The 24,691-nt window shown below is 55.5% G+C and overlaps 1 protein-coding gene across 1 annotated transcript in view; it reads left to right on the top strand.

Moving 5' to 3' along the window:
- The first annotated feature begins 2,555 nt into the window (after positions 1–2,555).
- TCOF1 (treacle ribosome biogenesis factor 1) overlaps positions 2,556–24,691 on the top strand; it is a 31,211-nt gene continuing 9,075 nt past the window's right edge. The window contains exons 1-19 of the mRNA XM_058677882.1: positions 2,556–2,707; positions 4,606–4,661; positions 7,540–7,679; positions 9,439–9,512; positions 10,150–10,339; positions 10,869–10,942; positions 11,254–11,472; positions 12,722–12,907; positions 13,068–13,271; positions 13,363–13,587; positions 13,734–13,925; positions 14,061–14,264; positions 14,352–14,543; positions 16,812–16,965; positions 17,035–17,246; positions 17,417–17,626; positions 17,771–17,911; positions 19,955–20,080; positions 24,160–24,343. Of these exons, the coding sequence (XP_058533865.1) occupies positions 2,600–2,707; positions 4,606–4,661; positions 7,540–7,679; positions 9,439–9,512; positions 10,150–10,339; positions 10,869–10,942; positions 11,254–11,472; positions 12,722–12,907; positions 13,068–13,271; positions 13,363–13,587; positions 13,734–13,925; positions 14,061–14,264; positions 14,352–14,543; positions 16,812–16,965; positions 17,035–17,246; positions 17,417–17,626; positions 17,771–17,911; positions 19,955–20,080; positions 24,160–24,343 (3,091 nt within the window). The 5' untranslated portion in view covers positions 2,556–2,599. The remainder of the gene's footprint in view (positions 2,708–4,605; positions 4,662–7,539; positions 7,680–9,438; positions 9,513–10,149; positions 10,340–10,868; positions 10,943–11,253; positions 11,473–12,721; positions 12,908–13,067; positions 13,272–13,362; positions 13,588–13,733; positions 13,926–14,060; positions 14,265–14,351; positions 14,544–16,811; positions 16,966–17,034; positions 17,247–17,416; positions 17,627–17,770; positions 17,912–19,954; positions 20,081–24,159; positions 24,344–24,691) is intronic.

Below are 24,691 nucleotides of genomic sequence, written 5' to 3'. Positions count from 1 at the left end.
CCCTGCTCCACTCTGCCAAACAGCCACACCTCAGGCCCACCTGTGGGGTGTACACCACTAGTGGGTTCCAAAGGAAGAAAAAGTGCCCTCCAGCAGCAGCCCGTTAATGTAGAGCTCCCTTGGCCCATCTTCCACACCCTCCCCTGTCCCCTTCTCTCCTCTTCTCTCAGTTGCACCTTCTGCCTTAGGCCCTTTACACTCCACCTCTGCCCAGCAGCATCTTCCCCAGTCTACCCTACACACAGTTCAGGGTTCCTCACTTACATCCTCATTAACTTTCTCTTAAATGCTTTCACCATCCCAGCCAATATATACATACAGAGCATGCCTATTAGAAGCTTTACGAGGGGCAGGCACTATAGCATAGTCCATTCAGTCTCTGCGGTACTGCCATCCCATATGGGTGCTGGTTTGAGTCCTGGCTTCTCCATTTCCGATTTAGCTGCCCGCTAATGTGCCTGGGAAGGCAGCAGATGATAGCCCAAAACCTTGGGACCCTGCATCCATGTGGAAGACCCAGAAGGATCACAGGCTCCTGGCTTCAGACTGATCCAGCTCCAGCTGTTGTAACTACTTGAAAAGTGAATCAGTGGATGGGAGATTTCTCTTCCAATCTTCCCTTCTCTCTGTGTACAACCTGCCTTTCAAATAAAAATGAATAACTCTTAAAAGAAAAAGTTTTCCTAGAGCTCACTTCTTATGATAATCCCATTGGACAAAAATCATGCCTTTAAAATATTTTTCAAAAAAACAAAGGTACAGAGAAGTCACCTTATGCATCCGAGGTCATGTAGGTAATAAGTGGTGAAGCCGGAATTTGGACCCAGGCATGGGAGTGCAGTGTGGCTCTTCAACACCACAGGAGTCCATAAGAAAACAATGTCCTGCTTCTGGAACATGTACCCTATTTGTAACAGGATAGCACATGACTGCTGTTTTAGCCTGTCACCTCCATCAGACTGTCAGCTCTACAGGAATGGCGCTGGTTTCATCTGCGATAGTAGGTGCTCAATAAGCATTTGCTAACTGATGCCAAGGGGGTTGATTTCTCTCTTCCTCACCAGTGACACAGCATTAACTACCTGGTCCTGTGTTTCTTGCTGGGGAAGGGTGCCCAGCCCTAGATTGAGTCTGTGTCCTGAACTAGCACAGAAAATGTCATGTGTCCACAAGTGGCCTGCATTTTCTTTGTTTTTTTTTTTTTGTAAAGATTTTATTATTATTGGAAAGCCGGATATACAGAGAGGAGGAGAGACAGAGAAGAAGATCCTCCATCCGATGTTTCACTCCCCAAGTGAGCCGCAACGGGCCGGTACGCGCCAATCTGAAGCCGGGACCAGGAACCTCTTCCAGGTCTCCCACGCGGGTGCAGGGTCCCAAAGCCCTGGGCTGTCCTTGACTGCCTTCCCAGGCCACAAGCAGGGAGCTGGATGGGAAGTGGAGCTGCCGGGATTAGAACCGGCGCCCATATGGGATCCCGGGGCTTTCAAGGCGAGGACTTTAGCCGCTAGGCCACGCCGCTGGGCCCGTGGCCTGCATTTTCTAGAGCAAGGGCTGGGTGGCCCATGGCTGGTTCAGCTTCTTCCCACAGCCTCCCACCGCCTTCCTGCTCTCCACAAATCCACCTTCCTTGCTTCTCTAGGGAAGGTCTTTTACAAACACAAGCTCAGGTCGCACGCCTGTGTAAAACCAGTCTATTACCCTTGGAACAAAGTTCAAACTGTGAGCAGAACTGGGGGGTTGCAGGCTGTCTCCTCTGTCCTCCCACGCCCTCTTTGGTCCCTTCTTTCCTGCCAACCCCTGCCCAAGCCTTGGGCCCAGCAGCCTGACAGGCTCAATTATGCTTAGGGTCTCCAGCCTGCGCCAGGGTGGCTTCTCACGCCATGCCCTCTGCGTGGCGTGCCAGCTCTCAGCTCAGCTCAGATGCAGGACGCCCTCCTCCATGCTGCCCGGGGCACACGGAGTCTTCAGCTGCAGTTGCTTGGTTACCACCTGCCTCTCTTGACCCTGAGAGCTTCGAGGGCAGCTGCCATGTCTTAGTCATCTCTTCCTCTAGCTCCAAGATACAGAGCTCAAGTCAGAATCTGTACAACCAGAGAATGAATAACTACAATAGAAACAACACGAGCCTAAATCATAGATCCCAAAATGCGTGGACTGAAGAAAAGAGTGGGTAACTACAAGTTCAGGTCTCTGGAGAGGTAAAGATTAGGAGAGAGGAGCTAAGGGAAGGCAGTCGCACCAGCAGAGAATGGAAAAAAGATCACTTCAACAAGAGTGAGCCGAAAGGATTGAAATGTGGGTGGGGCTCTCCCACCCCGAGGCCGGTCTGAGGGCGGGGCTACGTCTGATCACGCCCCCACGCCAATGGGAGGCTGGTTCCCTCTAAGTCTCGGCTCCTTTCCCTCCCCGGAGCGGAAAGTTGGGCGAGGGGGAAGCGGGGCCTCCCGCAGCCGGGGACTACATTTCCCGGCGAGCCGCGCGGCCGGGGCGGACAAGGAGCCGGAAGTGGGGTGCGCGAGGTCTAAGGGCACGCGGGAAGTGGCGGGCGGGGACTAAGGGGGGCGTGCAGGTGAGCGGGCCGCCGCGGGTGGCCGGCATGGCGGAGGCCCGGAAGCGGCGGGAGCTGCTCCCGCTGATCTACCAGCATCTGCTGCAGGCGGGCTACGTGCGTGCGGCTCGCGAAGTGAAGGAGCAGAGTGGCCAGGTAGGCGTTCAGGGGTCGTGTGTGAGGGCCGCGTGCAGGATCTCAAGAGCGACGGCCACGTCCTGCCCCTGGAGATGTGGATGCCTCCTGGAAGCGGTTCCCCCGATGCTCCGGAGTGCGAGCCAGGGGTTCTGGAGAGACACCCGTGCCTCTACCTCCCCCGTGGGACTTTCAGCCCCATTGGACCTCAGTTGCCCCATCTGTCCAGTGGGCGGGCCGGAACACGGGACCTGACGCGCAGGGCTTTGTAATTCCCGCGCCCCTTACCTCCACCCTCTTCCTGGGAGCGGCACTTTTAAGTTTCCCCAAGTGTGTGACCACGTGGCTCCACACGATCCCCTCTGGGACGAGGAGGCTGCTGTGGGGTCGAGGGTGGATCGGGATGATCCCCTTGGGATGGGGCGGGGGTGGAGGAAGACAGGAGCAGGGAGCATCTGGGTGGTTCCTCTGGAGCTCAGACCTCACCCTCGTGCTGAGTCGCAGTGCCTTAGGGTACCACGCCGTGACACCATCTTATTTCCATTCTGTTACTCAGGATAGTAGACAGGCACCCCCCAACACCCCTAGCCCTGGTGGAACTCTCCATCTGGCTGGGAAAATGTGTGCCTGTAACACTGCCATGAGGGCCCAGCGTGCAAGGCCGGGACACAGCGGATGGCCTTCGCCAGGGGCACTGGGCTCTGCCACCCTGGGAAAGTGGCAGTTGATTGGAGATCTGGAGAAGAGAAGGGGCTTCTATATTCCCACAGAGGTGCAACTGCCTCGGGATGCTTTTGTTAGCAGCCCCAACCTCCAGAAAGTCCACCATGGCAGAGGTGTGAGGGACTAAGACCTGCTGGAGTGGTCCAGTGGGCGGAGGGTCTGCACTGGGCAGATGTGCAAGCCCCAGTCCCCTGCCCTTGTAGCAGTAGCTGATGGATGACCATAATTAACAATGTGGTGTGTTCATGGCTGGTAGGTGCTGGCCATAAAACTAAGCAGGCACGGGAGGTTGGAGTGTTTAGTTCTAAGTACGGTGGCCAGAGAACATGACATGTGGGCTGAGTCCTACAGGAAATGTTGGGGTGAGCTCCTGGTTAGCAGGCAAGAAAGAAAGTGTTCTAGACAGCGAGAGTCACAAAACAAGGTGGCGCAACATTGAAGGGACAGTGAGGTGGCTTGGGTGGAGCACAGGCATACTGACACACAAGGTCTTGGTGTTTCTGGCTCAGGGGCCGGGCCCCGAGGTCTCCTTCAGACCTGCGAGGTGGCTCTGTTGTCATGCCCATGTGCTAGAGCAGTGTGAAGTTTGAAGAGGTCAAGCCAGCTGCTCTGCCAAGGCATGCTACACTGCCTGACTCCGCAGGTGCTGTCTTAGCCACTTGACCCAGTCGCCGCTTCCTCTGCTCGCACTCCATCACTCCTCGGCCTCCTCGAGGCACTTGACACACTGGCATCTCGACATCTGCCCTGTGGCTCTGTAGCCCATCGCCTTCCCCCTGCCACTGCCAAGAGGCTGGCATCATTGTTGTGTGGGGAGCAGAGGGTTGCCCTCAGAACACCTGGGTGCCTCAAATGTATGGGCTGTAGTTATCACTTGAAGTACAGCAACTGGTCAGACCTTTGAGAGTCTTGACCAAGGTCCTGGGTGCCCGTGAGGTCAGAGACTATGTTAGAGCTAGCTTAGAACACCCCAGCCTCTCAGGTGCTGCAAGCCAATGTGTTGGCAAGGATTTCCCCTGGAATGGTGTGTTCCTCCTGGCTCTGGGTTATTTGGGTGGCACCGGCAAGACCACACAGCGTGACTTCCCAGAGCCAAAAGCCCTTTTCCAGACCACCTGGGCAGAGAGAGCTGCCTGGGAGGGGACCCTCGCTACACCGGTTGGGAGCTAATGGTGGCTGTCTTGCCTTCTCCACAGAAAAGCTTCCTGACTCAACCTGTCACCCTTCTGGACATCTACACGCACTGGCAACAGTAAGTCAGCAGCCCGTGAAGGCCTGGAGGGGGGTACCAAAGCAAGCAGCTTGGGCTCCACCAGGGTGGTGATCCAAGCTAGACCTCTGCTCTTAGCCCCCTGTGGATATCATCACATAATCCGAGCAGATGCTGGGAGCTGTGGTCCCTAAAGAAGCAAAGAATCTTACCCACCTGCTGCTCACTCCATCACTGTTCACTGGGCGCTTGCCAAGTTTTCAGCCCTCTTTGAATCAGGTAGCTGCCATCGTAAATGAGACAGATGTGGCTCCTCCTTTCCTGCAGCTGTTAATGGGTCAAGGAGATAGCCATGATGAGTCATAGAAGGAAGCAAACGAATACAAGATCACACTAGTAGGGTTATAAAGGAGACGTACCTGGTGCCTCAGCATCCTCAGTCTGGCCATTTATGGGTGTAGAGGAGGCCTCTTGAAGTGACCTCAGCTTGAGAGTGCAGGAAGCTGGGGCGTGAGCTAGGTCCCCAGAGACACACAGACTGGGGCTGGCAGTGGGAGCTGCTGGTGCTGAAGCCTGTGGCAGGAATGGTAAGGCAGGGCCCACCTCATACATTCTGCTGATCCATGGTATCAAATCATGTCCACCCAAGAGCTATGGGAGCCATGGATATGTGAAGCAGAGGGTTGAGGAGATCACTCTGGTCCATGGCGAGAGCCACTTGGGACAGGGAGAAGAGAGGAGGTAGACAGTGGGTCCCTGTACTGTTGGGATGAAAGCAGGATCTGTGGACGGCTTGGGAAAGTAGCCTCTAGTCGATGTCCACCTGGACGGAAGGCGGGTGCATGCAGAGAGCGTAGTCTGGACCTTGGGAGGGAAGGAGTTCAAGGGCAGTGTTGAATGTGGAATGCCTGCGAAGCCTGTGAGACCGAAATGCAGGAAACGATCTCAGGGTGTATGAGCAGAGGAATGCTTTGAGAAGGAAAGGGCCATCAGTGTTTCCTCCAGGCACTGGCCTGGCCGTGCGCAGCCAGGAAAGCCAGGGCTCTGCAGGGCTGTCTAGTTGGCCAGGCTGAAAAAGAGGCAGCTGTGGGGCAAGGTAAGGGACTGCTATCTACACTTGGTGGTTCTGTTTGTTCTAGCATTGGGTCCTCTGTAGTTTTCTTTCTTCTTAGTTGAGGGGCAGAAAGAGAGAGACAAAAGACGGCTGCTGTCCACTAGTTAACTTCCCAAATGCCTGGAGTGGCTGGCAGTGGGCTGGGTGGAAGCCAGGAGCAGCCAGGAGCTGGGTGACAGGGACCCAGCTACTTGAGTCATCACCGTTGCCTCCCAGGGCTTGTGTCCCTGAGAAACTGAGATGCAGTTCAGAACCAGGCACTCCGATGTGGGGTGCAGGCATCCCAACCCATGTCTCGGTTGCTAAGCCAAACGCCCACCCTTGTCTGCACATCTTTGAGGAAAGGGAGGGGTGGGTGATGCGTTCTCTGATGCTCTGCAAAATAGGAGTGGATTTCATCTTCTGAATACATACATACTTGATCATGGGAACAATCCACAAGTAAGGTGGGCTGCTTGTGAGGTGAGGGAGAGAGGGAAGGAACGCCCTGTCATCCCTGCTGGTAGGAGGAGGGAGAGGAGTGAAAGGAAAAGGGGTCCCCGCCTCCACTGCAAAGCTCAGCACTCGGCCCTGCTCTGGTGCTAAGGTGAGCCCATAGCACCGGGCACCCCTGTACCTCTGCAGTTAGGACACCCTCCAGGGAGCTGCGTCAGGAATGGGAGGTTACTGAGTGGGCCAAGGACCTGTCACCCACCGAGCTCAGTGCCAGCCACAAGCTCTGTGACCTTGAGTGAGTGCTTTGGCCTCACAGAGTCTGTCTTGATCTGGAAAACAAAAATAATAGTAATTATCTCTTTGCACGGGAAGAAGTGAGCATGGGAGTCTGCTGGGGGAGCCAAAGGGGGCTGACTGGAGGCTGCTGTTCTGTGTCTCTGTATTTGTTGAGCACGTATTATGTAGCAGGCACTATTCTGGGAACAAACCAGAGGGGAAAAAAAATCCCTGCTTTTGTAGATCTTATAGCCTGCTGAGAGGAAGAATAAAGAATAAGTTGATACATGTTACATATGAAACCTGCTTTAGCAGGAGATTCCTGACAATCTGAACAAGGGACCCCAGCAGCTCACCCTGGACAGGCATAGCTGTGCCAGCTGGAGAGTGGGGCGAGGGGGACATGGGCAGTGACTCCTTGAGGGTGGGAGGATGGGATTGAAGAGGCAAAATTTGAAGGTCCAGGAGACTTGGCCATGTGTGTACTTGTTTGGCTCCCCAACAACATTGGCCCTGGGCACATCACTTGGAATTAATTCCTTGAGACGTTGCCAGGGGCTGAGCATACAACAGTGAGCTTGCCAGCCCTCCTCTCGCCCTGCCGGGGCCTTTCTGTGTGGTGGAGGAGGCGGGCAGGAAGTAAGTAAAGTACCAGATCTACAAAGGTGCTGGGAAGGAAATGAAAGCAGTACCAAGAATTCCCCAGGGGAGGGGGTGGTTACCCAGGGTGGGGGTCTCTCTGCAGAGGCCAAGGTACTGCTGAGGCGTAAGGGGAGGAACACCAGTCTGGGGCACAGCACGGGCAGTTCTGGAGTTCTGGAGGAGGGTGCCTGGTGATCTTGAGAAGCACCTGCGAGGTCAATGAGCTGCTGGTACCATCTGACATCTTCCCCCGCCAGTGTGATTATTTTAAAGACCAGTCAGCCATTGTAAAAGCGTTCACTGAAATGAGTGGAAATACAAATCAGTGTGGTTTGGCTCTTTATGAATATGTTCCTGTGGGAGCTGGCAGGACGTGGGGAGGGCCTGATCTTAGATCCCGGGGTTGTCCCATCGTGCAGTGGCTATTGCCCACTCCCTTCCTTTATCCTGCAGAACCTCGGAGCTTGGGCGGAAGAAGAAGGCAGAGGAAGATGCAGCACTGCAAGCCAAGAAGATGCGTGTGTCAGACCCCGTCAGCAGCTCTGAGAGCTCAGAGGAGGATGAGGAAGTAGAAGCCCTGGCTGCTAAAGCCAGTAAGAGCCTTGTGTGCTGGTGGCTGCTGGGATCCCTGGGCCTGTGGTCAGGCCCCCATTGTTGGTGCTGGTGGGGCCTGAGCCATCTGGGACAGCCTAGAGGAAATTGGGTTGTGCCAGGGAAGCCTTCCTCTTTGGAGAGCCTGGGAGGATCAGCTTCTTCTAGGAAGGTTGGGTCTGTCACAGTGTTCACTTGAACCCCTCCTCCATGCCAGACATTGTGTCCCCCACCCTTGTCCTGTCTCCCAGGGCTCACCAGTGAAACCAGATGCCCTCTTACTGTTGTCTTAGGTGCATCTGTGGTCACCTTCACAGTGCCCAGGAGCTGCATTTTTGCAAGCTCCCTGGTGATGCTGATGGGTGGAGGAAGACTACATTTCCAAAAGTCATGGCCAAGAGCCCAGAGGGCAGCCGCTGGCTACCTCTTCAGTGCGGCCTGTATGCTGCATCACGAGTGGCGATCTTTCATCACTGGTCTCGGCGCCAGCAGGGGTGACCCAGTAAAGGCCTTGTGGCCCCTCCTCCAACCGTGTTCTGAGGCCCTGTGTTTTATCCATCCGTGTCTCCAGTACATCGTGATACTTTGTTTTTAGTTTACATGAAGGTGATTTCCTGATTTTTAAATGTATTTCCTGATTATAAAAGAAATGCAGGATTTATTATGGAGTATTCATTATTGGAAGTCACTTTGAAAAAAGGGGGAGAAATTACCCCATATTCTTGCCACCTATAATTTCACACATCTTTCTTCCATTTATTTTTCTGAGCCTACTTATAAAAATGTTTCAGGTCATACTGGATCATATCTTTTATGTTGTGCTTAATCTTCTTAAGTTATAAATGCTGAACAGATTGACTTTGAACTACGCAAAAACATATAGAGGGAAACTGACCGTTCTTGTTCTTTCCTTCCATTCTTTAACTCATCTTCCCAAGGGGCCCCTTTCAAACCTCCTTTGCATCTACAGATGATGCATGTTTACATACAGGCCCGTGTACTGTTGAAAACAAAGTGGTAAGATTTCATTTGGCTAGCAAGTCGCATTAATCAACTGTATAAGCTATGAAAATGGAATCACAATTATACTTTTTGAAGAGTCTTCATTGGGAGAGACCTCCTGAAGTGTTTGTGGACAGCATGCTAAGAAGTCTGGCATTTTCTTCAAAATAATCCCCAGTGGGGAGCTGCAGATGAAGTGAGGTTGGCCAGGAGTTGGTAATGACTGGAGTGGGGTGGCCCAGTCCACATGATGTCTCCCTGTGAAGATGTGTGAAGTGCCCCATAATTACAGAAAGGGAGATGGCGCTAAGTGTAGGTCCAGGTCAGATTGGGCCGTTCGTCTCCATCTCTTCACAAGTACCCTCTAACAAGACTGCAGTCTTCCCCTAAGATGTAAAAGCACCAAGAATCCACACATCATACCTCCAACTGGGCCCAGGTTTCCTGGCGCTCCTGGGAGCTGTCTGCTCTGTGGTAATGAGGGGGAGCCAGTCCTGCATGTCTCATGCCCCCAGGGGAGTTAGGCGTCCATCAGAACATGGACACACAGCTTCTGTGGTGCGGTTCTTTTCTCTCGTACTCCTGGTACACCTGATTAAGTCATCCCAAAGCTCTTCCCATGGATCTGGGCTCAGCACCAGGTCCTGATGCCATCTCCAGGCAGCCAGTAGCAGGTGAACCGTTAGGTGAGAGGAAAGCTGTTTGCCGCCCTCAAACAAGAAAGCTCACCTGGTTCATCCCGCTGGTTGTGTCTTGCAGCCCCAAGGCCAACAGCTGTCAACTCCTCAGTCACAGGGGTGGATCTGCCAGCAAGCATGAAAGAAAAGGCTAAGGTGAGTGATGCCCACTCCCAGCCATTGCCTGTGGGAGTTGCAGTATGCTGTAAGGGAATAGTCCCCTATGTGGGTGAAGGATAAGGTTGTGCGTAATTGCCACCTGGATTCGTGTTATAACCTAGCTATGGCATACATTCTTCTTCAGGAGAGGTGGAAGTAATGTCTGCTGCCGTGGACAATAGGCATGGTGGGCACAGGCTTGGGCGGTTTCCCTAGTGCATCCACCTGCCCAGTGCACTCAGCAGTGCGCTGATCTGTGTTGTTCCTGGCACTGCCAGGCAGTAGAGACACTGGAGTAAACCAAGTACCTGAGGTTCTGAAATTCTTAATTGCATGTCCTAAGCCAGAAGCTAGAAGCAGAGCTTCAGGCTGTGTCCCTGCAAGGGCCTACAGCATTTACTGTGTGTAAAAGGAATTACAAAAAGTGGATAGTCACACCAGACTGCCACCTACCCCTACTTATTCTCTCCCAAAAACTGTAATTCAGTCTTACTAGGGGAGGGCCTGTATGAGTACCCCCAACCCCAAAAGGTGAGCCTTTGGGAGGTGACCCACAAGGTGTCACAATGGGATGTTGCACTCTGTATCCTGTGTTTGCTGTTCTAACCCAGTGTTTCCCCTGACTTCCCTGCAGGTGCAGGCACAGACCAGGGCCGACAAGGTAGTGAATTCTGTGCCACATTCTGCATCCAAGAAGGCTCTAGCCCACCTGCTGACTGGAAAGTCAGCCCAGAAGTCAGCAGAACCCTCAATGAACACAGTTTTGGCCTCAGAAACTGAAGAGGAGGCTGGTGGCCCAGCCCCTGCACCTGCTGCCATGCCTGGTGAGCAGCCCCACCCCTTGGCTGACGAGGCAGGTGCTGGCTCTGCTTTGCAAAGTTCTGGGTCATTCTGGAGCCCAAAGGTCTGTCTATAGGCAGTGAGGGGCCTGCATCTAGGTAAGAGGGCAGCTCCAGCGAGTCAGTGCAGCCTGCATAGTGAGTTGGCATTTCTGGGGAGTTACAGGGCTCCCTGGCAGCTCAGACATTTCTGAAGGGCCTGGGTTTGCCTCCTTTTCCATGTGAAACAGGCACGTGCCATGACTGCTTCAGTGCCTGTGACAGTAACTCAGAAAGTTTATAAACGCGAGTGTGAGTGCACAGTTGGGACCTAGTCTAGGCTCCCTGTCACCTCTCAGCTGCAGGTGGCTGGGATTACAGGGGTGAAGACCATGTACCTTCAGATGGGGGCTGAGAGGGCAGGCAGATTTGTAACTTGGTACAGGGAAGGCTCCATTGCTTAACACTCAACGTGGGGGAAGGTGTGGGTGGGTCTGGAAAGGGTCCCTTATTCCCCACTGTGTCCATCTCTCAGGCTTGGTGTCAGCGGGCCAGGCCGACAGCTCCAGCGAGGATACCTCCAGCTCCAGTGATGAGACTGATATGGAGGTAAAGGGACCTGGCCTCAGGAGAGCTGCCCCTCCAGGCCTCCCACCCTCCCAGGAACCTGGCCAGACTTCAGAGGCCAGGGCACTTAGATCTCTTGGCCTCAGCCCAGCTGCCTTGGGGCTGGCCGGTTACCTTGGTGGGGTGGGTGGGAATCGGGGTAGAGGAGCCCAGTGGCCTTCCCTGGGCTGGGGAGAGGGCATTCCTAAAGGGAAGAGATGCTGGTGAGAATGAGCTTGCTCTGAGCGTTCTGGGCCACTTGTGAGTGCCAGCTAAGGGGAAGCAGACCACCTACTTAGAGCCTCTCATTCCAGGTGAAACCCACCCAGGTCAAAGCCCCACTGCCAGCCCCTGCCCAGGAGTCCACAGTGAAGAGGACAACTCCAGCCCCCGGGAAGGTGGGGGCCAGGCCAACCCAGGCCCGAGGAGGTGCCCTGACCCCAGCAGCGGAGACCCAGAAAACACAAAAAGACTCGGAGAGCAGTGAGGAATCCGACAGTGAGGAGGAGCCCCCCACAGGGAGGCCCGGCCAGGTGAGAAGTCTCACAGGTGCCCAGTACCTCAGCTGTCCCGGGGCCCACCATAGCTGAAGGAGTAGCTGTGTGGCGAGCACCTCTGCTGGGGAAGAGCCCCCTTAGAGGAGGGGGAGAAGAGCCATATGCAGGTGGCGAAGCGGGGATTCTGGCCTCTGGAAAATACTCTGTGGTCCACGCACAGGTCTGGATGGGCTGTCCACTCCATCATCCCTGCCACCCTCATCCTTGCTGGTTCTGTGACCTCTAGCTTCTCAGGCCAGCACTGAGCAGGCGCCTATCATGCACATCATGCCCCTAAAGGGAGTCCAATTACCTTCCCTTGCTAGGGATCTCAGCCCCTGAGGCTGTGGGGGCCTCCCAAGGGCAAGCCTGAGGGGCTGCAGAACTGTTGGAGTCAGAGTGTGGAGCAAAAAGGGTGGAGGTAATGCAGGGGGTGGATTGATCAGGGCAGCAGATAAATAAGATTGCCTTTGCTAGATGCCAGTGAAAGTTAGAGAAGGCAGGGTATGGGGGCAGTGAAGAATGGCGGTTTGAAATACAGCGGTCAGGGCAGCCTTGGGAGAAGAGAACGAGTCCAGGAGTCTGCTTTGCTGTGCCCACAAGCTACCAAGTGTTGTGTAGGTATCCATTTTTCTTTGTTTTTGTTTGTTTATTGTTATTTTTGTGTGGGGGCATCCATTTTTTAGTATGGGGACTTTTCTAGACACTTCTGCATACATGTTCATGCAGAACTTTGAAAAGGAACAAGTCACACAGAGCTTGTCTGGAGTGGCCTGCACCCACTTCAGGGAAAGGTTCTTCAAAGATCAGAGCCGTTGATGTTGCAGGGTGACTGGCCCCAGGCCAAGTGGGGGCCTCACTGAGCGCCCCCCAGACACTTTTCTTCTTGCCAAAGTCACACTTTCCCAGACTCACCAGCCCCCCAGCTGTGACTCCCTCGTGTGCTGGGCAGCCAAGCAGGCAGTCCGGGGCAGGGCGGGAAGAGCTGCCTGTTGCTGGGGTGTCTGCTGGAGACCCAGGGACTCAGGCAGTAGCTGGAAGGAGCAGAGCTGGCAATGCCCTAGGAATGCATGAAGTTAAGCTGGACGAAGCTTTGGGGACCCCAGCCAGGTGTGGGCCTGGGTCTGAGGTTGGGGTGGTTGGAGAACGGATTGGATGATCCCCGTGAGGCTTCCAGGCCATATCCTGAGGGCATAGCAGAGGATTGTTAGAAGCTGAGAGCAGACTACTCCTTGCCTCTTCCTAGGTCATGGCCTCAGGGAAAGTTCTCCTGGCTGGATCGGCCTCAGCCTCTGCTAAGGGGACACCCAGGAAAGCAGCTACCCCAGCAGCCCCTGGGAAGACAGGGAGGCCAGAGGAGGACTCCGACAGCAGCAGTGAGGCATCATCATCTGACAGCGAGGAGACCCCAGCTGCCGTGACCCCACTCGAGGTGAGGCCTGTCGGGGGACCCCATGCAGCCTGGCACCGCCCCTGCTGGCCTTCAGAGGGCTGCTCTGCACACTGTGCCAGACCTCAGGCGCCTCCTCTGTGCTGCCCCTGTTGCTAGACCCTGTATCTGCACATGCCCGTTCACCCTCCCCTCATTCTAGGTGAAGCCCTCAGGGAAGACTCCCCATGCCAGAGCTGCCAAGGGATCCCCCAGGAAAGGGGCCCCTCCGGTGGCCCCCAGCAGGATAGGCCCTGCCGCCACCCAGGCCCAAGTGGGGAAGCAGAAGGAAGTCTCAGAGAGCAGCAGCGAGGAGTCAGATAGTGACGAGGAGACGCCTGTGACCCAGACGATGAACCCAACCCAGGTGAGCTGTCAGACACCCCAGAAGAGCTCCTATGGGCTTGTCCCTCCCTTCTCTGGACTCCCACCTTCATTTTGTCCTTTGGCCCTCCCAGCCAAAGCCCTTGGGGAAGAACTCTCAAGTCAGACCTGCACCTGCTGTGGGCGTGGGGCCCTCAGGGAAAGGCACTGGGCTGGTGCCCCCTGGGAAGGCAAGGCCTGCAGCCCCGTTGACCCAGGTGGCTAAGCCGAAGGAGGACTCAGACAGCAGCAGTAGCAGCAGCAGTGAGGAAGAGTCTGACAGCAATGGGGAGGTGGTTCCAGCCATGTCCGCAGCCCAGGTAAAGGCCAATTCCCTAAAACTCTGCTGTCTATCAGTGCTAGGAGCTCCCCGGGGCCTTCTGTTCACCGTTCAGGTCATTGTGTTTGTGTATGTGTTTGTGTCTGTCCGCTAGACCCTTCTCCTGATCCATGTGTCTCCCACCAGGTAAAGCCCCCAGGGAAAGGCCTTCAAGTCCCATCCTCAGCTCCCACCCAGGGGCCCTTAGGGAAAGTGGCAGCCCCGGTGCCCTCCCAGAAGCCTGGACCTGGACCTGGAGCTCCTAAGGAAGACTCAGAAAGCAGTGAGGAGTCGTCTGATAGCGAGGAGGAGGCACGCACAGCCCCACCTCCTACTCAGGTGAGGCTCAGCCGACCTAGGACTGCCCCTGTCAGCCAGCCCCAGGGTGAGCTGGCCACTTCTCGGGAGGAACCTGGGCTCCAGTGGGTGTGGGCAGCAGTGGGGCTCCAGCCTCTGCCTTCCATGTCCCTGTAGGCAAAACTGGCTCAGAAAACTCAACCCAAGGCCTCCCCAAAGAAAGGTACCCCCGCTCCCATGACCCCTACATCTACCAAGGCTCCCGCCATGCAAGTGAGCTCCTCATCCCCTGCTGTGGCCCAGGGCGCCCAGCGGCCCACGGAGATCTCTTCTAGCAGTGAGGAGTCAGAGAGTGATGAGGAGACCACTCCTGCTGCTACAGTGAGGCCTGCATGGGATTGGCCAGCCCTGGGGCGGCTCTGGGCTTCTCTGGGCACCTGAGATGCACACATGCACTTGTCCTTCCAGGCAAAGTCTGTGGGCAAAGGCCTCCAGGCAAGAGCTACCCCAGCTACTTCCACGGGACCTTTGGGACAAGGAACCACACCCATGCTCCCCGGAAAGACAGGGCCTGCCAGTGCCCAGCTCAAGGCCAAGGCGCACAAGGAGAGCAGTGAAGAGGGATCAGACAGTGAGGGGGCCGCCTCCACTACCACGCAGGTGAGGCCTAGGCCTGGGCTGAGGATGGGCCTGTCTGGGGCTGCTGTTGTCCCTGGGCATGCAGAAACCTGGGCAGCCTTCCTTGCCCACTTCTACTGTTAGCTGTTCTGCCCGTCAGAGCTTTGCTGTCTTCCTTCATGGACTTTTAAGCCCTCCTTGAGATTTCCTATGTCTCCAACACAGTCCAAGTGCCCTCTGCAGGTACTGTCAGGCTGCTCTGGTCATGACCCTCAGGGAGGTTCCACCCAAGTGGAGCCATGGATGTGCACACAGGTTATTCCTGCAAGGGGTCGGGGGTGCTCCTCCACTAGTAGGACCTTTTGTGTGGTAGTACCCAAGAGAGTGGTGTTCTAGGCAAAGAAAGGCTGTGCAAAGGCCCAGTGCAAGGAGAGTGTTTGGTCTGGGTGACTTAACAGTACCATGTTCAGGTGAGATCATGCTACAGTGTGGCAAAGGCAAATGGCAGGGAGATATACTGGCCGAGTTCAAATCCCAGCTCCACCTCCTAGCAGGTGATGTAGCCCTCTGGAGGCGCCAATTCCTCTCTAAAGATCAGTCCTCCAGGGTGTGAGTGGGTTCTCACCTGCCCACAAGCTCCGCACCTGTCACCCAATCATAGGCCTTTCTGACAGAGAGCAGGAGTGGGACTCAGCTCTCACGCTGTGGAAGAGCCAGGGCAAATGGAGCTTGAGTCTAGTGAACTCGAGTAAGGCTCGTTCTCCCTGCTTACTACCCACCGTTCCTTGTTTAATGGTTGCTTTTTTATTATTTCCAGTGATAACTCCAAAATTAAAGTCGTTTCTTTCTTCCCCCTGGGGTGGGAGCACACATTTCAGTGGGTTTTTTCATCCTCCACACCCCCGACATAACCTGTGGCATGTAGGACACTCTCTGAGGTCTTCCTCACTGAAGTCCCTGGCCATGTGGGGTTCCTCTGGCAACCTGCGGGCTGCAAGAGTGAGTCCCGGGCTCGGCAGCGTGGCCTAGTGGCTAAGGTCCTTGCCTTGATCCCATGTGGCCGCTGGTTCTGATCCCGGCAGCTCCACTTCCTCTCTGTCTCTCCTCCTCTCAGTATATCTGACTTTGTAATAAAAATAAAATAAATCTTTAAAAAAAAAAAAAAAAGAGTGAGTCCCACACCCTGCCCCCCGCCCAATCTCGCTGCACAGAGCTCTTAAATATTTGTCTTTCCATCTGAGCCTCCCACCTGCACCGTGAGATGGGTGTTTTATTTTTATGCTTTGAACCAAGGGTTATTTAGAAGTAGGTTGTTTCATTTCTAGATATCTGGGATTACCCAACTTGCTTTCTGTTGTTGACTTCTGGTTTAATTGTGTTGCGGCTGGGGAACCTGTTTTGTGTGATTTTGGTCTTTGTGTGAGCAGAGATGTGGCGGGCCTTGTGAGTCTTCTGTCTTGCCCTCACGTCTGTGTGAAACACAGCGCTCCCCTCCAGGGGCCTTGCATGTGGGGCTGCCTGCTCGGCATGTCTGCACTTTGGGGAGCCTTCCTCTCTGCACTCCCGCCTGCTCTTCCTTTCCCTCAGTCTTTGGTGGGCACGGGATGCCAGGAGGAGGGCTGTGTCTGAATGAGGCAGGGCTTGGGGAGCTGGCCTGTTCCCCACTCTCCTGTCAGAGCCTTGTGCTGGGCATTTCCTCCTTGGTGGCTCTCGGCCCACTAGTTCTGTGTTTGCTGGAGACCCTGGCAGGCTTTGGGGGGGCTCTATCAGTTAATGTAGGGAAAGCCCAAGAAAACCTCAAAAGAGCACTGCTTTCCTGTCAGGTTCTGTCATCTCAGCCTCATGGACTAGGTTGACTGCTTGAATTCCTGCTGTTAGCCTTGTGTTCCAGCCAACCAAGGCACAAGAACCAGGCTTCTTTGCTTCCATGCTGTCCAGATGACAATCCTTCCATCTCTCCAGCCCCTCACCTCCTGAGCTGAAAGGAAAACACTACAGTTTGGGTGCTCCTGTGTGTGGCCCACACTGCAAAGGGTGCTTTAGGCACAAGCTTATTTGGCTGTGTACTGTGTACCAGGCACAGAAGGCCCTGTTCAATCCCCCCCATAGCCCCAGAGATGGGCCTTATTGTCCTTGTTCCGCCGAGACGGAGGCCCTATGAGGTCACTAGACTCAAGTTCCCGGAACTGTTAGCTGGAGGAGCCCGGATCGAAGCTTAGGCCTCTGACTCCAGTGTTGGCAGTCTTGGCCCACCATTCTCACCCCACCTCATTTCTTGCCACCACTTGAGGTTCCCTTGTCTTCCTCTAGGTGAAGGCCTCCGCAAAAGCACCCCAGGCTAGAGTTGGCACAGCTTCTGCAAGAGCAGCTGCAGCCCAAGGCGTCACGTCACCCCCTAGAAAAGTCATCACCCCCGCTGCCCAAGCCAAGCAGGGATCCCCAGCCAAGGCAAGTGGGGCCAGGGGCTAGCCAGAAGCAGGCCCTGCATGCGCAGGTGTGACCTCCCCAGCTGTTGCGAGGAGCTTAGCCTAAAGGGAGCTGAGGCAGCCACTTCCTTCTCCAATGTCATGTTTCCTTGCAATTCAGGGGAAGCCTCCCATGAAGACTGCCCAGAACAGTGCTGTGGGTAAGGCGGCAACCACAGTGGCCCAGGCCAACAAGGTGCCCGTGGGGAGACCACAGGAGGATTCGGAGAGCAGTGAGGAGTCCTCAGACAGTGAGGAGGAGGAGGAGGCGCCAGCTCAGGTGAGGCCCAGCACTGAGGCAGGGAGGAGCCTGGTGCTCCCCTCTGTAGGGGGACCCCGTGGGTCCAGCTGCGGCTCGCACCCAACTGCACTGTCCCCTTGATCTCCTGTCTTCACACACACGCATATCTTCTGGACTCCTTCCCTCATTACCTGTTTCTCACCTCCCAGGTGAAACTCTTGGGAAAGACACCCCAACTCAGAGCTGCCCTGGCCCCTGCCAAGGAGTCCCCCAGGAAAGGGACCCCTCTGGCACCCTCTGGCAAGGCAGGCCCTGTGCCTGCTCAGACCCAGCTGGGGAAGAAGGAGGAGGATTCGGAGAGCAGCAGCGAGGACTCGGACAGCGATGGGGAGACACCCATGGCCGTGACCCCAGCCCAGGTAAGAGCTGCCGGACCTCCAAGACCTCACCCGCCACTGCTCTGTGAGGATGTGGTTTAAGGCCTCTGTGGGGAAGGCAGAGGTGAAGGCTGCAAATCCAGTACCCCTCCTCTCCATGCACTCCTGTACTCCATGTCTCCCCAGGCAAAATCTGCTACACGACACCCCCAACTCAAGGCCTCACCAGTGAAAGGGGTCTTGGGCACCCCGGTGTCTGCCAAGGCCCCCACAGCTCAAGCAGACACACCAGCCCCGTGGAAGGCGAAGCAAACAAGTCCTACTGAGGTACATTGTCACCGCCGCCCAGCAGCAGCGACACTAAAAACACCGTCATACTCTTGGAGGTCCGGGAAAAGCTGGCAACCGGACCCTTCACTGCCAAAAGCGGCTGCGTTTAAAACCTCTCCGCCGCTCTTGTCCCCATTTGCCTAAGCTTTCCCGCCCGCTTCTTTCGCCACCCTCCCTCCCATTTTTCTTCCCGTACCTTCTGCTTCATTCCCCAGTCTCCCCGTCGTCCTGCAGTCTCCTCGTTGTCCCGCAGTCTCCTTGTCGCCCCGCAGTCTTTCTTCTTCGTCGTCATCTGTTGTCTGTCCTTCCGTCCGTCCTCTGTCCGTCTTAGTTCGTCTGTCCTCCCACTAGCTTTTACCCGCTACTTTTATATAGTTCTCCACCAATCACTTCTCTCCGTGGGTCCACTTGGCGCAACGTGATAGGCCAGTAATCACCGAGGGGGAACTAGCCTATCCTGTTTACCTGCTGGCGAGACCAGCTCCGCCTCCTGGCCCTGGGCCAGCCGCCATCTTGGCAACTGCCTAACATATACGTGGGGTCGGCCGCTCCCCACAGTACATGAAGTCAGGGGCTTGGGCCATGGTGCAGGGGTCATGAGGGGTCCGAGCTCTGCTACAGGGGTTGTGAGGGGTTCCAGGCCGTGGTGTGGGGGTTGTGAGGCCCCAGGAAGAACGCAGTGTGGCTCTGCTTGGGAGAGCTTAGCATGAAGCCTAGGCCCTGGGCAGCGGGAAGAGAAGGCATGAGGTGGCATCTGTTGCCTGCACAGCTCTGCTATGTCTATGCCCTTGATATCCACACCTGTCCAATGGAGGGGAAGAACTTGAACTTCACTTAAGGAGCTTACAGTCTTCAGGGTGGGCCTGTGTTACCACAGGATTCTGCACTGTGTAGCAAAGCTGGAAGAACAGATCCCTGGAGCTCAGACAAGGAGAGGGTGGAGCTCGGTGGCATGTTGGTTATCCCCAGGCACAGGTGGAGGCTGTGCGCCCAGGGCAGAGCAGGTGGTCAGCAACACCGGCAGCCCTTTAGATGCCTGTTCCTAGTGATACTGGGAGGGCGTGGCGGCTGGACTATTTGGAGTTTTGTTTTAAGTTTTCAGTGTGTTTCTCTGTCAGGATGAGCTAAGCTCTAGGAAAAAGCCCAATTGTGAAGTTAAGGCAGTAGGGGCTTGACTGTCAGCATGTGGGAGGTTCCAGGATCTGGCTGCTGTTGCTGGCTCCTTCTTCAGCTCGGCGTCACAGGTGCACAGGTACTCCTGCCCCAGTGCTTCTCTGGCCTTATGTATACAATGGGCTACCAAGTCAGCCTGGAGGCTCTCCCTCCACATCCTGTCCAGGGCTCAAACTGGCTGAACCACCCTCTTGCAGTCCATAATGAGCAGCCTGCAAGTGCCCTTGTCTGGCTGGTGGGAGGGGCTGCTGGAATTTGAGGCAGGGAGCCAGAAGGCCAGGGCTGGCAGGAGGTGGCCTTTTTGCGTGACAGCTGCCTCAGTGGGAGAGTCGAAAGTGATGCGTGCAAGTCCTGATCTCACTTCTCTTAGCAAAGTGCAAGCTCCAACAGCCTGGGCATCACTCACTGGCCAGGCCAGGTGGTAAGATGCTGGGCTGCTTCCTGTCCTCCGCTGAGCTGAGGTGACCGCAGTTCCCACAGGGACGGCCCGTTGAACTGTCTAGCCAGTAGAGTGCTTCTTAGCAGGAAGCGAGAAGGATGTTACAGTCAAGACAAGGTGTGTGGGGACCTCCGCTCACACCGACAGCTTCATCCGGGACTCCTTTCATGAGCCCCTGGGCTGGCAGCTTGCGGCTCTCAGTGTTCAGCTGTTTCTGCGTCCTATCTCCCCGTGATGTTTAGTGGGCAGCCCTGGAAGGAGGTTAAGCCAGGAAGAAGTGTGCATTTCCAGTTTCTAGAGCACTCCAGGCCAGGAAGGGGCCACCGTGCCCTCCCCAAAGAGGCAGGTGCATGTGGGCATGGCTTGCTGACCCCCTTTCCTGCTTAGCTAATGTCTTTCCCACACACACACATTTTGTGCTTACTCAGGTCTTAACCTCTCGCAAGGACAGTAACGCCAAAATATCTAGAGGCAAGATCCTTACCCCGGCCCCTCCAGAGAAGAAGGCAGCAGAGTCCTCCGAGAGCAGTGACGAGGAATTGCCATCAAGCCAGGTAGGCCATGCCTCCTTCCCTGCCTGCTAGGGCTGAGGCAGGAGGGGCAGAGCTCCCACTTTAGAGCAGCGCATGGCAGTCACTGAAGTTCCTACCCCTGTGACACCATCATCCTTCCGGGACCAAATGAGGCAGGCTTCGGGGCCAGCAAAGCATTGGTGCCACCTGCCACCAGCTCCTAGCTTAGGCATTGCCTCGTCCACCCTGAGGCTCAGCTGCTTTGCCTATAAAGTAGAGTCAGTGATGGGCCTCTCCTGAATCTGTGTGCTGTTAAAAGAACCTAAAGCCATGGCTCAGTCCCCTGTCCATCAGCAGGCCTGGCCATGTGGCCCCGTTGGGTATCTGGGCCATGACAGTCGAAGTGGTTTCCCCAAATGCTAATGATACCCAACAGGCTAAGCAAGGTGCAAGTGGTGGTCCCTGGTTGCCTGTGCGAGGAAATCCCCAAGCATCACCCGCAGGGCTCTCAGAGTCCCGAGAGCCTCGCAGAGATGGGCACCTGGCACCTGACACGTCAGGTGCTCTGCTGTACCCACACACAAGGGTGGGGTCAGGCCCACAATCTTACCCTCGCTTCAGAGGCCTGCATCAGTCATGCCAGGTGCTCCATGCTTCTATGTATACAATAGCCTTTCTGGAGGCATCAACCAGGCCCCTTCCAAGGACCTAGCTAGAGGTGCTGGATCCTGCAGCCCCCAGACCAGTGGGGTCTCCTTAACTATCTCCCCTTCTATTTCAATTCCATGTGCTTCTCAGGCCATCAATGAAATCTAGTGATGGGCCTGTTGCCTTTCTCTCCATAACAGTTCGATTACAAAATCTAAGATGGGCAACTACACACAGCTAATGCATTTGACCACCTTTGTGCTGAGCCCCGATTTGATCATCCTGTTTTGTTTGCACAGCAGCCATGAGAGGATATAGGTCCTTGAGTTATTTTTTATTTTAGGGAGGAGACCCTGCGGCTTGGAGGAGTAGAATGAGGAGCCCCAGCGCCATGTGGCTGAGGCCCAGTAGGCAGACATGGTATTTGAACCCAGGCCGGCCAGGATTCCCTGGCAGTGCCTGACACTTGCTTGTTCCCAGCTCGGGCCTGGCCGCAAGGCTATCCTGGAGCCTTTGTGAACCAGCCTTCTTCTGCGAGGCATTCGAACAGCTGGCAGGGAGGGGGCCCCTTTGCGTGTCTCTGTGGGGGCAGACTAACACAATTAAAATGAACATCATGCTTTTAAACTGAACCATTTAATTGGTATGTTAGTCCTGAAGATTCTAGAGTCCCTATTAAAAAAAAAAAGCAGAAGGAAAGAAGCAGTTTGTGCCTTCCCCTGGGGGATTCAGGGAAGACGGCATAGCCTGGGGAAGCTAGGAGATTGCAGCGCCTTAATCCCCAGCCCGCTAATTATGATTATTATAATTATGATGCATTTTATTGAGCACTTTTCTATGAACAAGTTGCACTATTGTTATTAATAGCCCATCTGCGGGGGAAAGGAGAGAATGCAGGGCTGTTGGGTGGGGCCCTGGGTTGGCAAGCGGGAATGGAGTGTGGCTGTGTCTGCAGGCCCCGTGCTGTGCCTGTGGCCCACTGCACAGAGTGAACCTCAGGCCCGGGTCTGTGCTGAGCCTGCAGTGGGCGACAGTCATGTGGAGATGGTGACCACGCGAGACAGCACGTAATTTAGCCACTCTGTGGAATATACACATCACATCATAGTTCATCCCATAATACACGCCACTTTCACTTAGCAATTCAAATTAATTTTTTTTTAACTGCCACTTCTTCCATTACTTTACCAAAACAGTAAAAGACATAGAGATCCCACTCTGGAAGTTTCTGGCTGAGCCTGAGAGAAGGAAGTCTGTGAGAAGTGGAGGGGTGTTTCGTTGAGGCTGCGTGTGATTAGAGAACTGACTTCCAGTCCTGGCTTTGGTATCAGTGTGCTGATTCCCCTGGGCAAGGCCACATCCCTCTCCTTCTAAGCCCTGGGTTGCACCCCCAGTGAGTGGGCTTCCTCAGCCCCCTGGGGAGGGCCATCCGGGGTCTGAAAACGGGTCCCCACGCAGTTCTGAGGGAGGCTCTTGCAGGCATGGTGCCTTTGTGACTGTTCCCTTATCAGGCTTAGCAGCCCAGGCCGCCAACTCTGCTCCACTTCGTCACACTTGCCAGCACAAGGGCCCTATGATAGTTAGCTCAGCTCTGACAGGGGGCAGGTTTGCTTCTTCAGCCTCACACTCCTGGTCAGCAAGGGAGCCCATGAATTCCTCCCATCCTTACTGCCCCACCCTGGCAGGGAGGCACAGCCAAGTGTTCAGGCCCATGATGCTTTCACTGCTCCACTCCTCATGTGCCTGCTGCTCTCTGCGACCCCAGAGCATGCCTTCATGTTTGGTGCTCTGCAAGGTGCAGAGTGCGACAGCCCCTTGCAGCAGGCAGGGAACCCAGGCCGCCGCAGTGCAGGGGAGATTAGGCCCCACAGCAGCACTGCCCACCTCACTGAACTCTTCACGTTGATCTTTGCATTCCTGCCACACACAGCACCAGGCTGTTGTCCCCCTCATGCTCCCCCACTCCCCCTTCTACCACTGCCAGTCCCCCTGCTCCACCTCCTTCCCACAGCCCAGGGGCCGGGGTGGGCTGGCGTGGGCAGGTGGAACCAGGAGGCGGTGTTTGCTGCTGAGCCACTTTTAATATCCCAAGATGCTATTGTTTGCCTCAGTGGGTTCGTTGCCTCTCTTGGTCCCCGACAATCTGTTCCTCTGTCTTCTCACATATATATAGCTCCCCTCCCTCAACTGTAAGCCTTCTCCCACTTTCCATCCTTCTCCTTCTCATCACGTGGGAAGGGAGGCTGTGGAAGTGGCAGATCAGAGCAGCCACGGGGGCGGCTGTTTGGCAGGGGTAGGGAGGGCCTGAGCCAGGCAGAGCTTCCCCCCTCAGGCGGGTCCCTTCCTGCTCTCCTTCTGACCTTCCCTCTCTGCAGCAACCCAGGCTGCTGAGTCAGGCCTGAGAACTGAGCTGATGGTGGAGCAGAGACCAGGTCCCAGGCCTGACTGCACACCCCTCAACCTCAGGTAGCTCCCTCCTCTTCCTGCCATGTGTGGAGTGGAGAGGGGTCGTTCTATTCCCATGCTCTCATTAGCTGGGGTTCTGGAGCAGAAGGCCCCAGGCTCGGAGTACTGTTGTATGCAGCACTGCATGTCAGGAGAGCCATGGTGCCCAGCCCTGCTCGCCTGTAGAGCCCAGGCAGCCACTGCTGCCTGCTTGAGTGTGCTTTCTTTTAGCGTTTTTTATTGGGGAATTGGAAGCATACCCAAAGATGAGAAATTCTATAAAGAACCCCCACAGGCCTTCCCCAGCCTTGGCAGTTACTGCCTCCTGGGCAGGCCCGGCTTGTGCAATGTCCCCACTCACTTCCCTGCCAGTTTCACACGTGGCATATCATCCACTGGGATTTAAGCACAGCCACAGCACATGGGCAGCCCTACAAAGGATTTACCCAGACAGCACCCCCATCTGCCTGACTGGGTCTGAATAGAAGCCACTGGTTGTAGGGGACTGTTAATGCCTTCATCAATCTGCAGTTGGTTCTGCCCCACTCACCGGCCCATTTCCACAAATGGTTTATTTGTTGAGAAATGAGGTGGGCGTCCCTGGGCAGCCACATCCTGGGCTGCAGTAGTGTTTCCAGGGTGGGGCAGCTGGACTGTGAAGGCCTCCCCCGGGCCGGGGGCGGGGGTGGTAAGGATCGTGTATCACAACGTAGCAGCTGTGGAAAATTCTGGAAAAGACAGCCAGAGTCAAGAAGGCTGAATTGGTCATTCTATGCAGTTGCCTTGTTCTGTGGCCTTGGACTGCTGGCCTTGCTCCTCTAGACTTGTGACTTCCCTACTGTACCACCCTGGCCCTGGGGGTCCGTGTGAGCCGGGAGGGGCTGAGCTGGAAGTACACCTCCAGTGGCCTCAGCTGGCCACCCCCGAGCTCCTTGGACTCTGCCCTGTGAATCCCTCCCCTGCACTCTCCTCCCTTCCCCTGACCAAGCCTTTAATCACTGGGGGGTGTTTTGTTTTTGTTTTTCAAGGTGATTAAACCCCCTCTGATTTTTGTCGACCCTAATCGCAGTCCAGCTGGCCCGGCTGCTACCCCGGCACAGGCCCAGACTGCAGGCGCCCAGAGGAAGACCCGGGCCTCGGAAAGCACAACCAGGAGCTCCTCAGAGAGCGAGGATGACGACGTGATCCCCGCAACGCAGTCCTTGGCTCCTGGTGAGCACAGCCCCATGGGGCGCTGGCTCTCACCAGCACCACCCCGCACTGAAAGACAGTGAGACAGTACCGTGGCCAAGATGCACAGCCAAGTGTTTTTCCACAGGGCTTGGGGCTGTATCTCCAGGCTCTGCCAGGCGTCCCACCTGCAGCCCTGGAAGAATAGTTGTCAGGACTTACCTGTGCCAGTCCCAGGGGTAGCACTCAGAGCAGTGGCCAGAGACTGCGGGGACCAGTGCTTTTCTTCTGTGAAGCGTCAGGAAGGGCTGTGTGCCAGCTGACTAGAGTGGGTTGTCAGGATGGTAGTGAGCCTCCCGTTTCTTAGATAAGCCCTGCACAGAGACATTG

Source organism: Ochotona princeps, chromosome 19 (assembly GCF_030435755.1).
Source record: "Ochotona princeps isolate mOchPri1 chromosome 19, mOchPri1.hap1, whole genome shotgun sequence".
NCBI classification, from domain to species: domain Eukaryota; kingdom Metazoa; phylum Chordata; class Mammalia; order Lagomorpha; family Ochotonidae; genus Ochotona; species Ochotona princeps.
Note: the sequence above shows the minus strand (reverse complement) of the source record. Positions and strands in the feature narration are given on the sequence as shown.